This window comes from Canis lupus, chromosome 32, assembly GCF_003254725.2.
Source record: "Canis lupus dingo isolate Sandy chromosome 32, ASM325472v2, whole genome shotgun sequence".
NCBI classification, from domain to species: Eukaryota; Metazoa; Chordata; class Mammalia; order Carnivora; family Canidae; genus Canis; species Canis lupus.
This window is the reverse complement of record NC_064274.1, coordinates 102,530-121,048: the sequence shown is the minus strand read 5'-3', so window position 1 is coordinate 121,048 and position 18,519 is coordinate 102,530. Positions and strand designations below refer to the sequence as shown.

The window sequence follows — 18,519 nt, the reverse complement described above, 5'->3', positions numbered from 1 at the left end:
GATATGTATCTTTGCTAGAGCAGGTTAACATGGCTATGTGTACATGGTAGGCGACTACCTATCTGGCGGGCACATGACTTTCCATCCCTGTAAGAAAACAAGATCACAAACAGTTTACATTCACATGGAATGAACAGGCCATCTAACTTTCTTGCTTCTGTTAATACAATTGAAAAAGACATAGACCAGGTAGACATTCTACAGAAAATCACTTAGGTCACTACACTGATGGATTGGATTATGTTAATCCGATGGAATGAACAAGATGTGACTAGTAAATCTGAGGTCTTGATAAAGTACATGTGCTCTAGAGGGTGAGATAAAACCCATCAGTAAAATTTGGTGGGAGGAATGCCCAGGGAACAGGAGAATGCTAGAACATCCCCTCTAAAGTAAAAAACAAATTATTACAACCTGTATCTCTCACTAAGAAGAAGGAAGCACAATGCCTAACAGGCCTCTTTGGATTTTGAAGGGAGCACATTTCACACCTAAAAATACTGTTCTCAGCTATTATACTGGGTGACATGAAAGGCTGCCAGTTTTGAATGAGGCCCAAGCAGAAAGGGCTCTAATGGCACATCCATATTGTGGTAAAAGCAGGTTTTCCACGTGGGTCATCTAACCTAGCAGACCCTATGATATTAGAGTTATTGGTAGAGGGAAAAAATACAGAAGAAATTAAAGCAAAACCATAGTACATATACTCATTTTTTTTTTTACTCATTTTATTGAGTAACTGTATAAAAACCACATACAAATACATTACTGGAAAAGTTATTTTATTTTTTCAAATGAATAATGGATTCTTCACTCCTCAATCATTTCTATAGTGTTCTATCTTTTTATTAAAACTAAATATTTATTTTAATACATTTCATCTTTTCTCAAAGACTGTGGTATAACTATGATTATCTTTAGCAACCAGAGTCTATTTTCAGTGACTTAAACTTGATATGGAGAAAAATGCCACGTCAAGTCTTTTGTACTTGATTTGGTGCTGAGGTTGAACCGGTGTATTGGTTTGTGCTAGGATCCAGAGGCTACCCCAAGCTTGAAAGCAAAATGAAACCTCTAGGCTGGCCTTCGCTGCTTGTGGAACCTGTGGATGGGGGTGACTGGTTTGCTCTGCACAGGACAGTTTCTCCCTGGGCTAGGCTGGAGTATCTGGAACAGAGGACTGAGGTATTTACTGTGTCCAGGCATTTGTTTAGGGTGGCAGGTGAGGAGAACCCTATTTCTTACGTCAGATTTCTGTTAGCAATCATTTCTCCAAAAGAATAAAGAGCAAATGGGTAGCTCTGGGTCCTCGATGACACCAATATTTGTTCTGTTACCTCTCAGTGATATTAAGACCAATGACAAAGAAGAGAGGGCTGAATTCACTGTGAACACAAGTGGTAAAAGTGACTGTGGCAACTGTGATTGTGACACAAACGGGGCTGTCACTCTTGGAAAGGTCTCCTGGGCTGGAGTTTCTCTAACTGGTCAGCAGACGGCTAGAATGTAGACAGATTGTGTTTGGATCAGTCCTACTTTTCTCTATTGTCCACTGACTTTAATTTTTATACTCAAAATAGTCTCCATCTCTATCACAGTATCTCTATAAAACCTAAGATCATACCCAAACTTCCCCTTAGACTGTCCATAAAGAATTCAAAATTAAATAACTAAAATAAATAATGGGTAGCTGATGAAATTTTTTTTCTAGGTAGTAAAAAGATACGACCTTACTGTTTCTTCTTAACATAATGCTGACCTCTGAAATGTGGGAAGGTTCCCATTCAAAGGGAAGGTTTGGAATCCTACATAAAAATATAACATGCATTTACACACAGAAAATTCTTGAATACAAAGAAAAGTTAAGTGACCATACCCTTGCTGATATTAATGTAATGCAAATAAAATATCCATGAGGACTTGAGCAGAAAATGCAATTCATTTCTCGTTAACACACTGAAACAACTGATAATCATATTCTAACTTACTATTGCATAGACATCTGAATGAGGTTTGAATACGTACATACTCTTCAAAGTAGAATTTGACATTGGGCTGGTAATTCTTATTCTAATCTATTGTATTTATGACTCTTAATTCACTGTTTTTTATAAGAAATTAGGAGAAAAGGTAAATTTCTGATACTTGGATCAAAAAATAGCTAAAGGTTCTTCTTTTGTATATTCAGTAGGAAGCTATTCTAAAGCTGCTGCTTTACTTTCTTTAAATTAAAGCCTTTGGACAGTATACTCTCCTAATCACAGGAAAATATTCTAACCCTTTCTCCAAATTCTTTTGCAACTGGAAGAATCACAATCATTAGTTTTTAATGATTCTACTTACATTTTATATTTTAGAAATGTCATCAATATTACTTTCTGTAAAATACAGAACATTAAAAATATTCAGCTAGTACTAGCATCTAGATTTTGGAGATTTATGACCCTTTTTTGCTTCTTAAATGTATACAGGTTTACATCAAAGTGCTCCTAGAGCGGAGGAATGATGTACCATACTGAAAAACTGCGACCTTGTCAGAGGTCTTCTCAACTTGGCTCTGAACAACTTTTAAGAGCCAACAGATTTGTACCATATGCTATTCTCAGGGTCAGTATTATGGGATGTCAAGTAAAAAAAAAATTGGTATTACTGATAACAAAAACATCTTGGATTGGATCAAGATGGACATATGTTAGAAATGAATTCTGCTTTATAGTAAAATACATTTAAAGTATAATTCAATGAACTTACCATAAAGCATACGTAAGTAAAGGTACTCCTTTGAAGCCAAAAATCTGATGCTGCTGAAGGAGAGTCCAGTTCCTATTACCATTGCTGAATATGGCTAATTTGATATCATTTCCTAAGTTCTGTGGATTCTTCTTGATCTTTTAACATCTTACGATAGTGACCTGGCACTAGCTTAGCTCTATAAAAACATAATTGCCACAAATCACACAAAACATGATAACTAGCACACATTTCTGTACATCTTCAAAAAAAAAATCTTTGGGTAACAACTAAATACATAATGCTACAGAAGATCCAAAGAAGCACTCTAAATGATGGATAGTATTTAATGATGGTAAATGAGAATTATTTTCTAAATAGCTGTACCAATGTTAAATTTAGGTAGAACATAACATGGAATTATTTCATGAAATATAGTCTCTTTTTATGCTTTCCTGACAACACTCCCAACAGAAAGCTTCCAGTCTATTTGCTGTTTCTTGGCTGATGAGACATTCATCTTTTAATTCCCTGATCGTCTTCCTCAATGATTTTTGGAAACGTTTTTCTCGGTCTAAAACATTCCGCAGACTTTTCTTGGTATCCTCTAGCTCGCTGATCACATGATCTAATTTATGCTTAAGTTTCTTTGGACTGTCCATTACACTGTAGCTATGTTCCTAAAAACATAAACACCAAGTTATTAAACCAGAGAGACAAGTAGTTACATAAAAGCTTATAGCTAGCTCTCAGCTGTTTCTCCATTTATAATGCTTAGGTATCTTTAACTTGGCAATACTTAGAGGTTTAAAGAACACAGGGACAAGATGGGGGGTAGAAGCAATATCTTGGCTGCCAAGAGCCTCCCTCCTTCATCTAAGGCTAGATGTAATATGAGGGTACAGAATCTATGGATGGGAAGCACTGCTAATTGGGGCTAAGTATCTGCTATCAACAAGACATTTGTAATAACTATATATGGCTTTTTATTCCACAGGTGTGGGGCTGCTAAGTTTAAGCTTTACCTATCAACAAATATTCAGTTGTTAAACTTTGAACTATTTTATTTTATTTTGTTTTGATGAATATTTGTTTTATTTTTTATTTTTTAAAAAAGTTTTTTTTTTTAAGATTTTATTCATCCATTCATGAAAGACACACACACACACACACACACACACACACACACACACACACAGAAGCAGAGACACAGGCAGAGGGAGCAGTAGGCTCCACGCAGGGAGCCTGACGTGGGACTCGATCCCGAGTCTCCAGGATTATGTCCTGGGCTGAAGGCAGGTGTTAAACCTCTATGCCACCTGGGCTGCCCTATTTTTAAAAGAAGATTTTATTTATTTATTTACGACAGACACAGAGTGAGAGAGGCAGAGACAGAGGCAGAGGGAGAAGCAGGCTCCCTACGGGGAGCCTGATGTGGGACTTGATCCCAGGACCATCCCGGGACCGTAGGATCATGCCCTGAGCTGAAGGCAGATGTTCAACCGCTGAGCCACCAGGTGTCCCATGAATATTTGTTTTAAAGAAGATGACAGAAAAGGAGCCCTAGGGCTGCTCCTCAGGCTGAGTGTTATATATTTAGAGAGGACTCTGGTTTGGGGTTTTAGAGAGAATTTAAGCTCTCTCGATATTTATTATGGTTATGCTTAAGTTTGCTGGGTATACTTTTTTTCATTTGAAAATAGGGAAAGTAACACTGACATATCTTAAAAAGCTACTATAAAATAATTTTGAAAAGCTGTTAATATTAAAATTAGTAAAGAGGACTTTGCTTCTAGCCAAGATAAAATAACAGAATTGGGACACCTGGGTAGCTCAGTGGTTGAGCGTCTGCCTTTGGCTCCGGGCATGATCCCAGGGTCCTAGGATGGAGTCCAGCATTGGGCTCCCTGTGTGGAGCCTGCTTCTCCCTCTGCCTTTGTCTCTGCCTCTCTCTCTCTGTGTCTCTCATGAATAAATAAATTTTTTTTTAAAAAAAGAAATAACAGAGAATGAATTGCTTATCTAAAAAAACCCAACACGTGGCTAAAAGCCATAAAAAAATGTTGTGCAGATAACCGACATCAGTCAAGGAAGGCAGCAATCCTAGAGGGATGAGAAACTAAGAGGTGAGCCTTATGGCCAACCACCCTAGCTTACTGCTTTGAGAGAGAGTATATGCCTCATTGCAAGGAGGGGAAACCCAGGCAGAGCTTGGTAGACTGAGATTGTACAAAGTGTCCAGAAAAACCAAGGTGGCTTCAGTTCACAGGAGAAAGTACTAGAGGAGAGAGAGAACTCTGAAGATCCTTACATGTTCCACACAGGTAGGAAACTGCTCATGGCTGGGAAAAGAATGACCAGAAAAGACCAGGAATGCCCTTTGCTCAGAGGGCATGGCCACTATTCCCACCCCTGCCAGATTAGAATATGTAAAGATTCATGGGGGCACTGAAGAGTATACAGAAGGGTCTTGCTGCCATAGTGGAAAAAAAATAGCCCTAGACCAAATACTCTTCTAGTCCTGCCTAACAAACAAAACCTGAAAGGATATAACTTTGTGGTATCCCAGAACAAAGCCCAAACAGGATACAAAAATATCCAGCATCCAGCAAAGTAAAATCCACAAGGTGACACACACCATTAATCAGGTATGCAAAGAAACAGGACAACACAAGCTATCATAAAAGATAAGAAAGGGAGACAGAACATGAAAGACTCCTAACTCTGGGAAACGAACTAGGGGTGGTGGAAGGGGAGGTGAGCAGGGGGAGGGGGTGACTGGGTGGTGGGCACTGAGGTGGGCACTTGACGGGATGAGCACTGGGTGTTATTCTGCATGTTGACAAATTGAGCACCAATAAAAAATAAATTTATTAAAAAAAGAAAGAAAGAAAAACCCTAAAGCTAAACAAAATAAATAAATAAATAAAGATAAACCAGTCAATGGAAACTAACCTGGAATTGACATAAATGGTGGAATTAGCAGACAAAGGAATTATGAAAGTTATTAAAGTTGTATTCTATATTTTCGAAAATTAGGTAGAGACATAAAAGATATAAAAGAGAATCAGGACATCTAGAGATAAATCTACAATGTGTGAGGTGAAAAATACATTGGAGGGAATAAATGGCAGATTAGTGAAGGTGAAGATACAGCAATATGAACTATCCAGGATAGACTACAGAGAGAAAAAGGAATCCAGAAAAACAAAACCAGAAAAATATCTAAAAAATTAGCAGAGCACAAGTGACTGGTAGTAAGACTCAAATAGCCTAATATACATTAAATCAGGGTCCTTGAAGGAATGGAAAGAAAAGTTGAGGTAGAATGAAATATCTGAAGAGTCCATGGCCAAGATTTGTCCAAGTTTGATGAAAACCAAAATCCCACAGATAAAGAACCTCAAAAATCCCAAGCACAAGAAATATGAGGAAAACTAAACTAAGGTATATTATAATCAAATTATTCAAACCATTGGGAAAGAAAAATTCTTAAAAACAAAGAAAAAAAGAAATGTTAGATATAGGGAATAAAGATGACAGATTTTTCATTAGAAACAATGCCTGTGAGGATACAGTGGAGCAACATCTCTGAAGAACTAAAAACAAACAAAACAAATCTCCAAAACTATCAACCTAGGATTTGACACCTAATGAAGAAAGCTTTCAAAAATGAAGACTAAATAACGACTCCCTTCAGAAATATTAAAGCTGAAAGAATTCGTCATCAGCATAGCTGCACTGTAAGAAATGTTAAAGTCCTTTAGACAGAATGATACCAGATGGACACATGGACTTACACCAAGGAATGAAAAACCCTGGCAATGGCCACTTACATGGGTAATGTATACAATTTTTTTCTGATTATTTATATCTCTTTAAAAGATAATTTACTGTTAAAACAAAAATGGTAACAATGCAGTGTGGGGTTTATAGCATATGTAAAAGTGAAATGTATGATAGCAATAACTCAAAAATTGGGAGAAGGGAAATGAGAGTATTGTAAGATTCTTATACTATATGTTATATGGAATAATATCACTTGAATATAGCCTTTGATAATTTAAAGAGGAATGCTATAGATTCAAAAGCAATTACTAAAACAAAACAAAAAGTTATAGCTAATAAGTCAAAAAAAAAAGGGATATAAAATGGAAACAAAAATTTCAATCAATCCAAAAAAAAAAAAGGCAAAAAAAGAACAAAATGGGAACAAAGAACAAACGGAACAAGTAGGAAACAAGATGACAGATTTAAACCAAACAATAACAATAAACATATATTAGGTGTAAATGGTCTAAATAATCTGATTAAAAGGCTGAAATTAGGGATGCCTGAGTGGCTCAGTGGTTGGGCATTTGTCTTTGGCTTAGACCATGATCCCAGGTCCTGGGATCAAGTCCTGTGTCAGGCTCCCCACGGTGAGCCTGCTTCTGCCTCCGCCTGTGTCTCTGCCTCTCTCTCTGTGTCTCTCATGAATAAATAAAATCTTTTTAAAAAGGCTGAAATTATCAGATTAAATTAAAAAAATCGGGGATCCCTGGGTGGCGCAGCGGTTTGGCGCCTGCCTTTGGCCCAGGGCGCGATTCTGGAGACCCGGGATCGAATCCCACGTCGGGCTCCCGGTGCATGGAGCCTGCTTCTCCCTCTGCCTGTGTCTCTGCCTCATTCTCTCTCTCTCTCTGTGACTATCACAAATAAATAAAAATTAATATTAAAAAAAAAATTAAAAAAATCAAGACCCAAAAGTATAAAGTGCCTAAAAAAAATGCACTTCAAGCAAACTAAATAGGTTGAAAGTAAAAGAGTGGAAAAAGATACAGATCTTCCGCCACTTATGATGAGTTTCACAAGGCCTATTTTATAATAAAGTGTTGAATATCTTATGTAATTTATTGAGTACTGTTATTGAAAGTAAAAAACATAATAGTTGTATGGGCCCGGAATGGTTCTAATATAACTAATCATATTAACAAACTAAAAAAACCCCACATGATCTCAATAGATACAGAAAAAATACTTGACAAAACCAACATTCACTTTTGATAAAAAAGTCTCAGCAAACTAGGAACAGAAAGACACTTTTTCAACCTGATAAAATGCATTTATGAAAAACCTACAGTTAACATTGTATTTAGTGGTGAAAGACTGAATGCCTGCTTCTTAAAATCAGGAGCAAAAAAAAAAAAAAAAAAAAAAAAAAATCAGGAGCAAAGCCAGGAGATCCACTCTCAATTCTTCTATTCAGCACAACCCTGGAATTTCAAAGCAGTGCAATAAAGCAAGAAAAAGAAATGAGAGGCATCCATATTGGAAAGGAAGAATTAAAACTGTCTTTAATGACAGACAACACAATTATGTAGAAAACCTAAGACTCTACAAAAAAGCTTTTATAATTAAAATGTGAGTTTAGCAAGTTTGCCAATACAAGATAAGCACACAAAAATAAACTTCTATATATTATAAGAAAAAACAAAACAAAACAACACCATTTATAATGGCATCCAATCACATACAATAGTTATGGATAAATCTGACAAAGTTAAAGAATGGTATATTGAAAACTACAAAGTATTGCTGAGAGAAGTTAAACTTAAATAAAGGTGAGATATAATGAGTTCACAGGTTCAAGGACTTAAGATAGTTTCCTTACAATGTCAATTCTTTCCTCAAAGGAATCTGTAGATTCAACACAATTCCAGTTAAAACTCCAGCAGGCATTTTTATAGAAATTGCTACAAAGTGATTCTAAAATTCACATGAAAATGCAAAAGATCTTTAATATTCAAACAACTTTGAAAAATTACAAAGTTGGAAGACAAACACTGCCTGATTTCAAGAATTATTATAAAGCTATAGCAACCAACAAAGTAAAAAGATCTGGATTCTAGGTCTAGCTGTAACATGAATATGCAATGAGGCAAATAATCATGCAAGCTTGAAAACTCTGTATGTGTATGACCGTTCTTTAAGAAAACCTAAAGAACTAACTATATTTTTTATTATAGTTCCATGTAGAAAATATAGTACCCAAAAGGAGAAATTAATTATTGCCTTTTTCTTGGTAAAAATACCTGTGTGAAAACACTCTTTGAACTAAGGATGTAACCAAAGGATTAACTACCTCTATGTTAATATTGTATACATAAACATTATAATGGCCCTGGGAAACAATATTATTTTGGGACATTACATCTATATTAAAAAACCTCAAAAAAACAAAAACAAAAACAAAAAAACCTCAAATACCTAAGCCTCTAGTTTAGTCTTAGTGGAAAAGGCATATTATCTTAAAAATATCAACATTAGGTCAGTAAGTAATTTTACTTACAAAAATGAACTGGGATTGGAATTCTTCAGGACATGAGGAAAGACCAACAAACTGGTGATTGTGGTGTGTGACTGGAAGAGTTTTGAGGGTGAAGTTTTTTCTACAATGAAGTTTTTCTCTTTTCCCCTGTTAAGAAGAGTTAATAAAAATCATTATAGATACTTCTGTCCTTTCTTAAATTTTTATTCCTTAACTTTGTCTAGTGGAATACAATATTTCTTTTCATGGAAACTGCTTGAAAAGCTCAGTAAGATTTAAATTTCTGAGATTAAAGGAACTTCTAGAAAATAACTCTAAAGTTCATCTAGAAACACAAATTTTCCTAAAATAAGAGTGTGATTGAGAAAGAATGTCTTACCACATATTAAAGATATATTACTCATTAACAACAGCTAATATAGTGTGCTACTCTCTTAAAGATGAGACCGAGAAATCTAGAAATAGATCAGGTAGCTAAAATGTTTTAGGATAAAAAATGGCAATCTAAGTAAGTGGAGAAAACCTGGGACACCTGGGTGGCTCTGTCAGTTTTAGGTTTTGGCTCAAGTCAGGATCTCAGGGTTGTTAAAGAATAAGCCCTGCCTTGGGCTCTGTGCTCAGCAGGGAGTCTGCTTCTCCTCCTCTGCCCTTCCCTCTACCTTGCCCATGTATGGGCATGCCTGCTCTCTCCCTCTCAAATAAATAAAAACTTAAAAAAAGTAAGAAACGCTATAAAGAAGAAATGCTATAAATCATGCAAAAATGAACTAATTAAGGTTATATCCTTTATATATAATGAATCATGCTGAAATTCTAGTACTGAAAATTTATGTAAAAACGAAAATACTTAGGAACTAGAAAAAATAGGTAATATTTATTTTATCTTAGGGTGGGGAAGGCTAAAGTCAGATAAGTCAATTGAAAATATAGAATTGACTATTTAAAAGAGACATCTGAATTTCAAGCAAAACAAAAAAACCAACCTGGTCATTAGTACTAAAGGCAACAAAAAGGAACTGCCACACAGATGGCAGTTAAATGATCCCTATCTTCAACAAACAGCGTTTTTACATGTAGGTTAGAAAAAAGATGAAAATAGAAGAGGAAAAAAAAAAAAATAGAAGAGGACCTCAATAAGTAACTCACAAAAGAAAATATATGAATGTGTAATAAACACATAAAAAATGTAGAGACAGGGATTCCTGGGTGGCGCAGCAGTTTAGCGCCTGCCTTTGGCCCAGGGTGCGATCCTGGAGACCCGGGATCGAATCCCACGTCGGGCTCCCGGTGCATGGAGCCTACTTCTCCCTCTGCCTATGTCTCTGCCTCTCTCTCTCTTTGTGTGACTATCATAAATAAATAAAAATTTAAAAAAATTTTTAAAAAAATGTAGAGACCATATTAAAAAATAAGTTAAAACAATAAAATGTCATTTTAACTGTCAGTTTTAACAGAGGTTAAAAACACAACTTACTCTGAGGATTAGGGTGGATCGAACCTTCCATGTATAGGTAATAGGGGAATAGATTGGTACAAGTTTCCCCTTGGGCCTTTGGGGCTCTGTATCAAAAGAAAAGGCTTTAAAAATGAATATAATCTTTGATTCAACAATTTTATTTCCAGGAATTTAGTTTGAGGAAATAAGGATATGTACAAAGATTCACCTAGAATAATGTTCATCACAACACTATTTAAAATAGTAAGTGATGATAATCTAGATACAATAGTGATCAGTTACATAAACCACTGTTCATACATAAAATCAATTGCTACATGGTCATTTTTAAATGCTGCATAAAATTGATACCACCAGTTACTGACAAGGATATAGAACCAGAAGAACATTTATATGTGGATGATAAGACTACAAATTAGCAAAACCACTTTGGGAAAATGATGGCAATATCTGCTCCAGCTGAACATACACATCCCTGGGACCCAGTAGCTCCTCTTCTAAGAGAACTGAATTACTTTGCAGATATGTGAACACAAGTGCACCAAAAGGCATGGAGAAAAATACTCATAGATATTCCTAATAGCCTTAAAGTGAAAACAGCCCAAAAACTTATCAATAGGATGGTGAAATTATAATGTAGACAATACTATATGGTAAAGTAAATAAATGGACTAGTGTCACATACTACAACATGGATGAATCGCATATAGAAAATGTTGAGCTAGGGATCTCTGGGTGGTGCAGCGGTTTAACGCCTGCCTTTGGCCCAGGGCGCAATCCTGGAGACCTGGGATCGAGTCCCACGTTGGACTCCCGGTGCATGGAGCCTCCTTCTCCCTCTGCCTGTGTCTCTGCCTCTCTCTTTCTCTCTCTCTCTGTGTGACTATCATAAATAAATAAAAATTAAAAAAAAAAAACATTAAAAGAAAAGAAAATGTTGAGCTAAAGAATTAGACTGGCTCTATTTATATCACTGTCAGTGATATAAGTCAGGATAGTATTTACCTTTGGGGGGTATAGTGACTGGGAAAGAGCATGAAGGAGGCTTCTGGGGTGCTGGTAATATTTTACATCTTGGTTTGAAAAGAGTTACACAAGTGTATTCTCTTTATGACAATTTATTGTTAGGTACATTTATGATGTGTGCACTTTTCCATATGTATGTTATATTTTAGTATAAAGTTTTGTTTAAAAACTAGATGTTCTAAAAAAAAAGGATGTTCTATATAGGTTTCTCTTAAAAATATAGTCTGTAGATCTGCAGTACAATTGTGTGGGGTGCTTGTGAAAAAATGCAGCTTTTTGGACTCCAGTATAGGACTATTTTCTTTTATATTTATTTTATTATTATTTTATTTACTTTTTAAAGATTTATTTTTTAATTTAAGAGAGAGACTGTGTGAGTGAGGGGAGGGGCAGAGGGAGACAATCTTCAAGTAGATTCCCTGCTGAGCATGGAGCCCTACTTACAGCTTGATCTCAAGACCCTGAGATTATGACTTGAGCTGAAACCAGGAGTAGGTTGCTTAACTGACTGAGCCACCCAGGAGTCCTGGATTATCCATTTTAAACAAGCTCCTTGGGGGATCCCTGGGTGGCGCAGCGGTTTAGCGCCTGCCTTTGGCCCGGGGCGCGATCCTGGAGACCCGGGATCGAGTCCCACGTCGGGCTCCCGGTGCATGGAGCCTGCTTCTCCCTCTGCCTGTGTCTCTGCCTCTCTCTCTCTCTCTGTGTGTGACTATCATAAATAAAAAAATAAAAAATAAAAAAAAAACTTTAAAAAAAAATAAACAAGCTCCTTGGATAGTTCTTATGTAGACTAAAGTTGGAAAGCCATTGTTACGGAAAAATATTTAACACCATGGAAAGTAGTAGTTAACAGACTTCGGAGTCACGATGTCTAGGTTCAAATACAGCCTCTGCCATTTAGTAGTTGCGTGACCCTGGAGAAGGTATTCCAGTTCTCTGGACCGAGGTTTCCTCAAGAAGTAAAATGAGAGTAATAATAGTATTTATTTCACATGGCAGTTAAGAGGACTGAATGAATTTACATATAAGGTGCTTAGAATAGTGCCTGGTACCTAATAAACACTATATAAATGCTGAGATGAGAGAGAGAGATGAAAGAAAATTAAGAATAAGCAGTTGATTCTTGAACAATGCAGGGTTAATGGCACCAATTCCCTTGCACAGTTGAAAATCTGTGTATCACTGATGACTCTCCCAAAATTTAACTACTAATAGCCTGTTTGTTGACTGGAAGCCTTACTGAAAACACAAATGGTTGATTAACACATATTTTGTTTATGTATTCTATATTGTATTCTTACAATAAACTAGAAAGAATGTTATTAAAACCTAAGGAAAAAATACATTTATAGTTCTGTATTTATTGAAAAAAATCTGTGCATAAGAGGAACTATGCATTCAAACTCTGTTGTTCAAGGATCAAATGTACAGTGTAATTATATTTTTGTAATATACAGATGAATTTATATGCAAACATATACATACAAATGACTGGAAAAATATATATCGAAGTGTTAAAAGTATTATCTCTGTATTATGTGGTTATTGCTAATTTATTTTTTATTTTTTTTACAGTAGGCTTTATGCCCAATGTGGGGCTTAAACTCAGGACCTTGAGATTGAGTCACATGCTCTACTAAAACAGCCAGGAGTCCCTAATTATTCATTTTTTAAGAAGATTTATGTATTTATTTGAGAGAGAAAGCACAAAAGCATAGGGGAAGGGCAGAGGGAGAGAAAGAAGCAGACTCACTGCTGAGCAGGAAGCACCTTGTGGGGCTTGATCCCAGGACTCTGGGATCATGGCCTGAGCTGAGTCAGATGTTCAACCAACTGAGCTACCCAGGCACCCCCAATTATTCTTAAAATTTTTTTTTTTTTGCTTGTTATCATCTAATTTTCTATAATGAAAAACTTCTTTTGTTATAGGGGTATAAATAGTTTGTGAATGTTAGTAACTTATAGTTTAATTATGCCCACATTTTGTAAGGTTTTCAACATTAAAGCTAGAGGGCACTTGCTATAAGAGAAGAAAACTCTTCACAACAATTTGCACAAGATATTGTGCATTTAGGGATCCCTGGATGGTGCAGCAGTTTAGCGCCTGCCTTTGGCCCAGGGCGCGATCCTGGAGACCCGGGATCGAATCCCACATCGGGCTCCCGGTGCATGGAGCCTGCTTCTCCCTCTGCCTGTGTCTCTGCCTCTCTCTCTCTCTCTCTGTGACTATCATAAATAAATAAAAATAAAAAAAAAAGATATTGTGCATTTATTAATATGGGAGAGAGTGAGACAGTCTCTACTTGATCACTCAGGCACTGGAATATGACCAAATAAAGACATTGGCACTGTGGCCAAGACCACATAGGTACATTTCTGGGTTACAGACCTTCCTTATGACAGGGTTACATAAATTGAAATACTGTGAGTTGAAAAGGCATGGATACACCTAACATACTGAACATAATAGTTTAGCTTAGCCTACCTTAAACATGCTCAGAACACTTACATTATATAGTTGAGCAAAGTCATCTAAAAGCCTATTTTTATTTTTTTTAAGATTTTATTTATTTATTCATGAGAGGCAGAGAGAGAGAGAGAGAGAGAGAGAGAGAGGCAGAGACAGAGACAGAGGCAGAGGGAGAAGCAGGCTCCATGCAGGGAGCCCAATGTGGAACTTGATTCCAGGTCTCCAGGATCACGCCCTGGGCTGAAGACGGTGCTAAACCACTGAGCCACCCTAAATAAAATAGGGTTGCCCCCTATTTTATTTTTCAAAAGAGTAAGCACGAGGGGCAGCCCTGGTGGCTCAGTGGTTTAGTGCTGCCTTCGACCCGGGGCCTGATCCTGGAGATCCAGGATCGAGTCCCACGTTGGGCTCCCTGCATGGAGCCTGCTTCTCCCTCTGCCTGTGTCTCTGCCTCTCTCTCTGTATCTCTCATGAATAAATAAATAAAATCTTAAAAATAAAAATAAAAATAAATAAAAGAGTAAGCACGAGAGCAAGGACAGAGGGAGAGAGAGAATCTGAAGCAGGCTCCATCCCATCTGAGACCATGACCTGAGTCAAAATCAAGAGTCAGATGCTTAACCAATGAAGTGTTGATATCTCCTGTAATTTATTGAATACTATACTGAAACTGAAAAATAGACTGGTTGTATGGGTACAGAATGGTTGTCAGTGTATTGGCTGTTTACCCTCATGATCACATGGCTGTAGATCACTCCCAAGTCCAGCATCAAGAGAGTATGGTCTTGCATACTGCTAGCCCAGAAAAAGATGAAAATTAAAAATTCAAGGTATGGTTTCTATTGAATGCTTATTGCTTTCATACCATCATAAAATTGAAAATCATAAGTCCAGGACCATCTTACTTCCCTTGTTTCCAGCTGTACTAATATCACAGAAAAAACACCAAATTCAACTGGATTTTACTTATACAATCCTTTTATTTTCTTTTTCTTATCTCTTCTCTCCTTTCATCCTCCTGTTCGCATCTCTTTGGCTTTTCTTCCTTTCAGTTCTACTTAGGCTTTGGCTCTAAAACTATACTTTGGTTCTGTTAGTGGTTCTGCTCTTGACTTTTGTTTCAGTGTGAGGAGGACTGGCAACTTGGAACTTCAGTTCAACCCTCTTATTTTCCTCCATTGTTTAGATACAAATCCTGAGTTATATGAACTCCTAAAGTCAGTCTCCTTCATCAATCTTAGCAACGTAAAATATTTCTGAGTGGCTACTGGTACTCCTACTACATATTACAAAAGCTGAAGCAGTAGCTTACAAATATAAAAACTCAAAAAATGGATTTCAAAGAAATAAGTAAACAGTAAAAATGTTAGTTCTTCAGTAGTACCATAAAAAAGGAGTAATGATGGTAAGCAGTGTCTCAAACAAACCTGCAAGTGAGATGGGGGGTCAAAGATAGAAGGTATGACTCCAGGTTTCAGTTTAATATTTGGAGTACTTCTATCAAAATCTGTCTTCTTAAAATGCCTTGAACACAACACATCTCCTTTTTTAGGCTCCCAAATGCCTGCAGCATTCACATCAAGTCTTTTCATTGCTAACACCCATTTTCTTTTGACATTTTCATCTGTGGGGAATCTAGAAAAAAATATAAAAAGCATTTTAAAATTAAACACTATTGATAGATACTTGAATTCAAGCTGTGACTATATTGGTTCGTTGATGAGTTTGTTATAACTCTTGGGAAATGGAATATTCAGGAAAGCCATTGTGAATCATGCTTTCAGAACTTTCAGTTTTAATAGGTTTTTCTACCAATAACACTGCAGACATATAGCCTTCATTTCAATTTTCCTCATACTATAAAGAAGAAAAGTTTTAATGGATATTTCAAGCTTATAGGAAGATCTACAACTGGAGGTTTTTCTTCATCTATACATGATAATAACACTTGGGCCTTTTCCTATGTGACGTGATATCCAGAATTTATCCCAGATAGAGTATCTTGTACTTTCATTCTTCTGTCAGCATCAGGTTATTCACTATAGCATCTAATACATAGTCTATAAATGCTTAGTGAAGGAAGGCAGAGAACAGCTGCAGAGTTTGGAGTTCTACAGAAAAGAACTATCTTGAGAGATCTGGAAACTAATAACTATCTTTTCACTTTTCCAAGCTGATTCAAATCTCTTTTGGAATAAGGTAGGATATACATATTCATTTTTTATTTCCTCATACCTCGCAAAGTAGTTAGCAACTCTTTCTCTAGTATGTAGCACAAAAGCAGCAAAATAAACTTTTGGCAAATGAATAATTATTAAATCTTATTACTCTTTCTTTCCTTTGCTGTCAGAAGAATGGCTAAAATAGAAAATTAGTAGGATTATCTTGATTTACATGTAATACCGCTAAAGAACCCTTGGTCTGAATTTGTAATTTATATTTTTTCTCTATAACCTAAGTTTGATCTATTTCTAATTAGAAAGAACAGAACAGGGCGTGGGGGGGGGGGGGGGGGCGGCGCTCAGCAGTTTAGCACCGCCTTCACCCCAAGGCCTGATCTCGGAGACCAGACCCGGAATCGAGTCCCACATCAGGTTCCCTGCATGGAGCCTGCTTCTCCCTCTGCCTGTGTCTCTGCCTCGCTCTCTCTCTGTGTCTCTCATGAATAAATAAATAAAATCTAAAAAAAAAAAAAGAAAAAGAAAAAGAAAGAAAGAACATATTTGGGCAAAGATCCTTTCTTCCTTCAGATTGTAAACTCCATATAAACAAAACTGGATTTCTTTGAAGGTATGTTAAAATGCAAAGTAATGATATTAGAAAAAATGAGCTTCATATTTTTGTTTACTAGCCATGGCAGGTATCTTAAACTTTTAGACTAAATTATAAAAATGTATCCCCGGCACTTCAATTAAAAAAGCTGTTTAAGGATTTGGGAACCAAAGTTCAAAACTGAAGATTTAAGTGGAACTGTCTTTGGCTTTTTATAAGTCAGAAATACTTGGCTTAACTACTGCAAAATCTTACACGTGAAATGTCAGTCCTTTTAACTTGGAATTTGGCAAGCAGCGGGAAGCGCATCCAATGGCCGAGCAACATTTCACCATGATTTTAGCAAGTCATAACAGAACTGAAAGAAAATTAAAACGGTAAGAGTTAATACCTTCAAAGCTAAGGCGGACATACTGACTTTTCCCGGCGTGTTTCATGTACCGTGAACTCATGCTAGAAAGCCAAAAGCAAGTATTTTGAGACCAGCAGCTTTAAAAATTTTCCAGGGACTTGGCTCTTTAAAAGACAAATCGGGGATCCCTGGGTGGCGCCGCGGTTTGGCGCCTGCCTTTGGCCCAGGGCACGATCCTGGAGACCCCGGATCGAATCCCATGTCGGGCTCTCGGTGCATGGAGCCTGCTTCTCCCTCTGCCTGTGTCTCTGCCTCTCTCTCTCCCTCTGTTACTATCATAAATAAATAAAAATTAAAAAAAAAAAAAAGACAAATCGGATTTCACTACACACTCTGAGGTCTGACTCAAACTTGCAGGCTTGTACCTTTCCCTTCCGCGGCTTCTTAGGAACCAGGCCACAAGGCCTTTACACACTAACTCCTGCTCCACTTTCGGCTCCGTGTTGCTTCATTTTTGTCAAGGGAGATCTTCCTTGACACTCAGATTAGATCAGATCTCCTCTAGCATCAGATCTCATAGAACACACACTTCTTCCTAGCACTTCTCAAAGCTGTAATCTTAGTTCAGTGATTTTCTGATTAGCGTCTTTCTCCCTTACCGGTCTGGGAGTTCCAAGCGGGCATGGTGGGGCGTGTGCTTTTTTTCTCACTTTTTGTCCAGCGAAGTGTTCGAAGTGCGGGCGAAGGTCCGGGTGCCCAGCAGCTGCACAAGCAGCGCGCGCAGGTGCCGGCTCACAGCCCAGCGGGCCCGCGGAGCTCTGCCCGTTTTACGAGGTCCCGGGCCGCCCTGTTGTGACAGGTGCGGATGCGCACCTGCCGCAGAGCATCCCTTCCTCAGGGGGCCACCAGGCTCCTGCGCGCCGCTGCGGCCCACCTCGCCTCGAACCGCACCCAAAGTTTGGGCGAGTAGCGACGAGGGGGGTAAAGGGGAGAGAAGCAGCCTAAGAGTGAGTTATTACCGTTAGCAGCGAAGTCAGCGACTAACGTCGACGACAGATTGCGTTTCCCTTCACTTCCGCCCCGTTGCCCCGGGAGCCGGAAATCCGGCCGCCCCGGGGTCACACGCTCAGTCGCCATAGCAACTAGGTGGCTCGTGACGCTACTTCTCTGGGCGTGGTTTCCAGCGGGCGCGGGGGAAGGGTCCGTGGAGTTTCAGCGGAGGTGGAGAAGATGGCGGCTGCGGCGCGGGAAGATGGCGCCCGAGGCCGAGAGCAAGGGCTTAGGGGCTGCGAGCACTACGACAGAGGATGTCTCCTGAAGGTGACGACTTCAACGGGCTCTTCCCTTACAAGCTTCCGCCGGTCGGGCGTGGGGCGGAGAGGGCAAGGCGGTTGGGCTTG

At 37.9% G+C, this 18,519-nt stretch overlaps 2 protein-coding genes across 25 annotated transcripts in view; one reads left to right on the top strand and one right to left on the bottom strand.

The window, feature by feature from the left end:
* Window positions 1-765: 765 nt before the first annotated feature.
* On the bottom strand, window positions 766-18,287 carry THAP6 (THAP domain containing 6). Of its 5 annotated transcripts, none has more exons than XM_025428014.3 (5): window positions 17,779-18,287; window positions 17,023-17,125; window positions 15,423-15,630; window positions 9,062-9,187; window positions 766-3,410 (listed from the first exon to the last, which is right to left on the bottom strand). In XM_025428014.3, exons 2-5 carry the CDS (start codon window positions 17,100-17,102, stop codon window positions 3,156-3,158), a joined length of 669 nt encoding a protein of 222 aa, XP_025283799.1. In that variant the 5' UTR covers window positions 17,103-17,125; window positions 17,779-18,287; the 3' UTR covers window positions 766-3,155. The 5 variants fall into 5 exon arrangements, with proteins under 5 accessions (XP_025283799.1, XP_025283810.1, XP_025283817.1 ...); XM_025428025.3 differs by having other exon boundaries at window positions 18,139-18,287; XM_025428032.3 differs by lacking the exon at window positions 17,023-17,125.
* The window catches only part of RCHY1 (ring finger and CHY zinc finger domain containing 1), a 29,347-nt gene continuing 26,653 nt past the window's right edge, over window positions 15,826-18,519 (top strand). For 4 of the 20 annotated variants that reach the window (XM_025427974.3, XM_025427958.3, XM_025427950.3 and 1 more), the window contains exon 1: window positions 18,296-18,439. In XM_025427974.3, the coding sequence (XP_025283759.1) occupies window positions 18,427-18,439 (13 nt within the window). In that variant the 5' untranslated portion in view covers window positions 18,296-18,426. Of the gene's footprint in view, window positions 16,195-18,274; window positions 18,440-18,519 lie in introns of those variants that run through there. The other 16 variants (XM_035709502.2, XM_035709496.2, XM_035709500.2 and 13 more) reach the window with 9 other exon arrangements.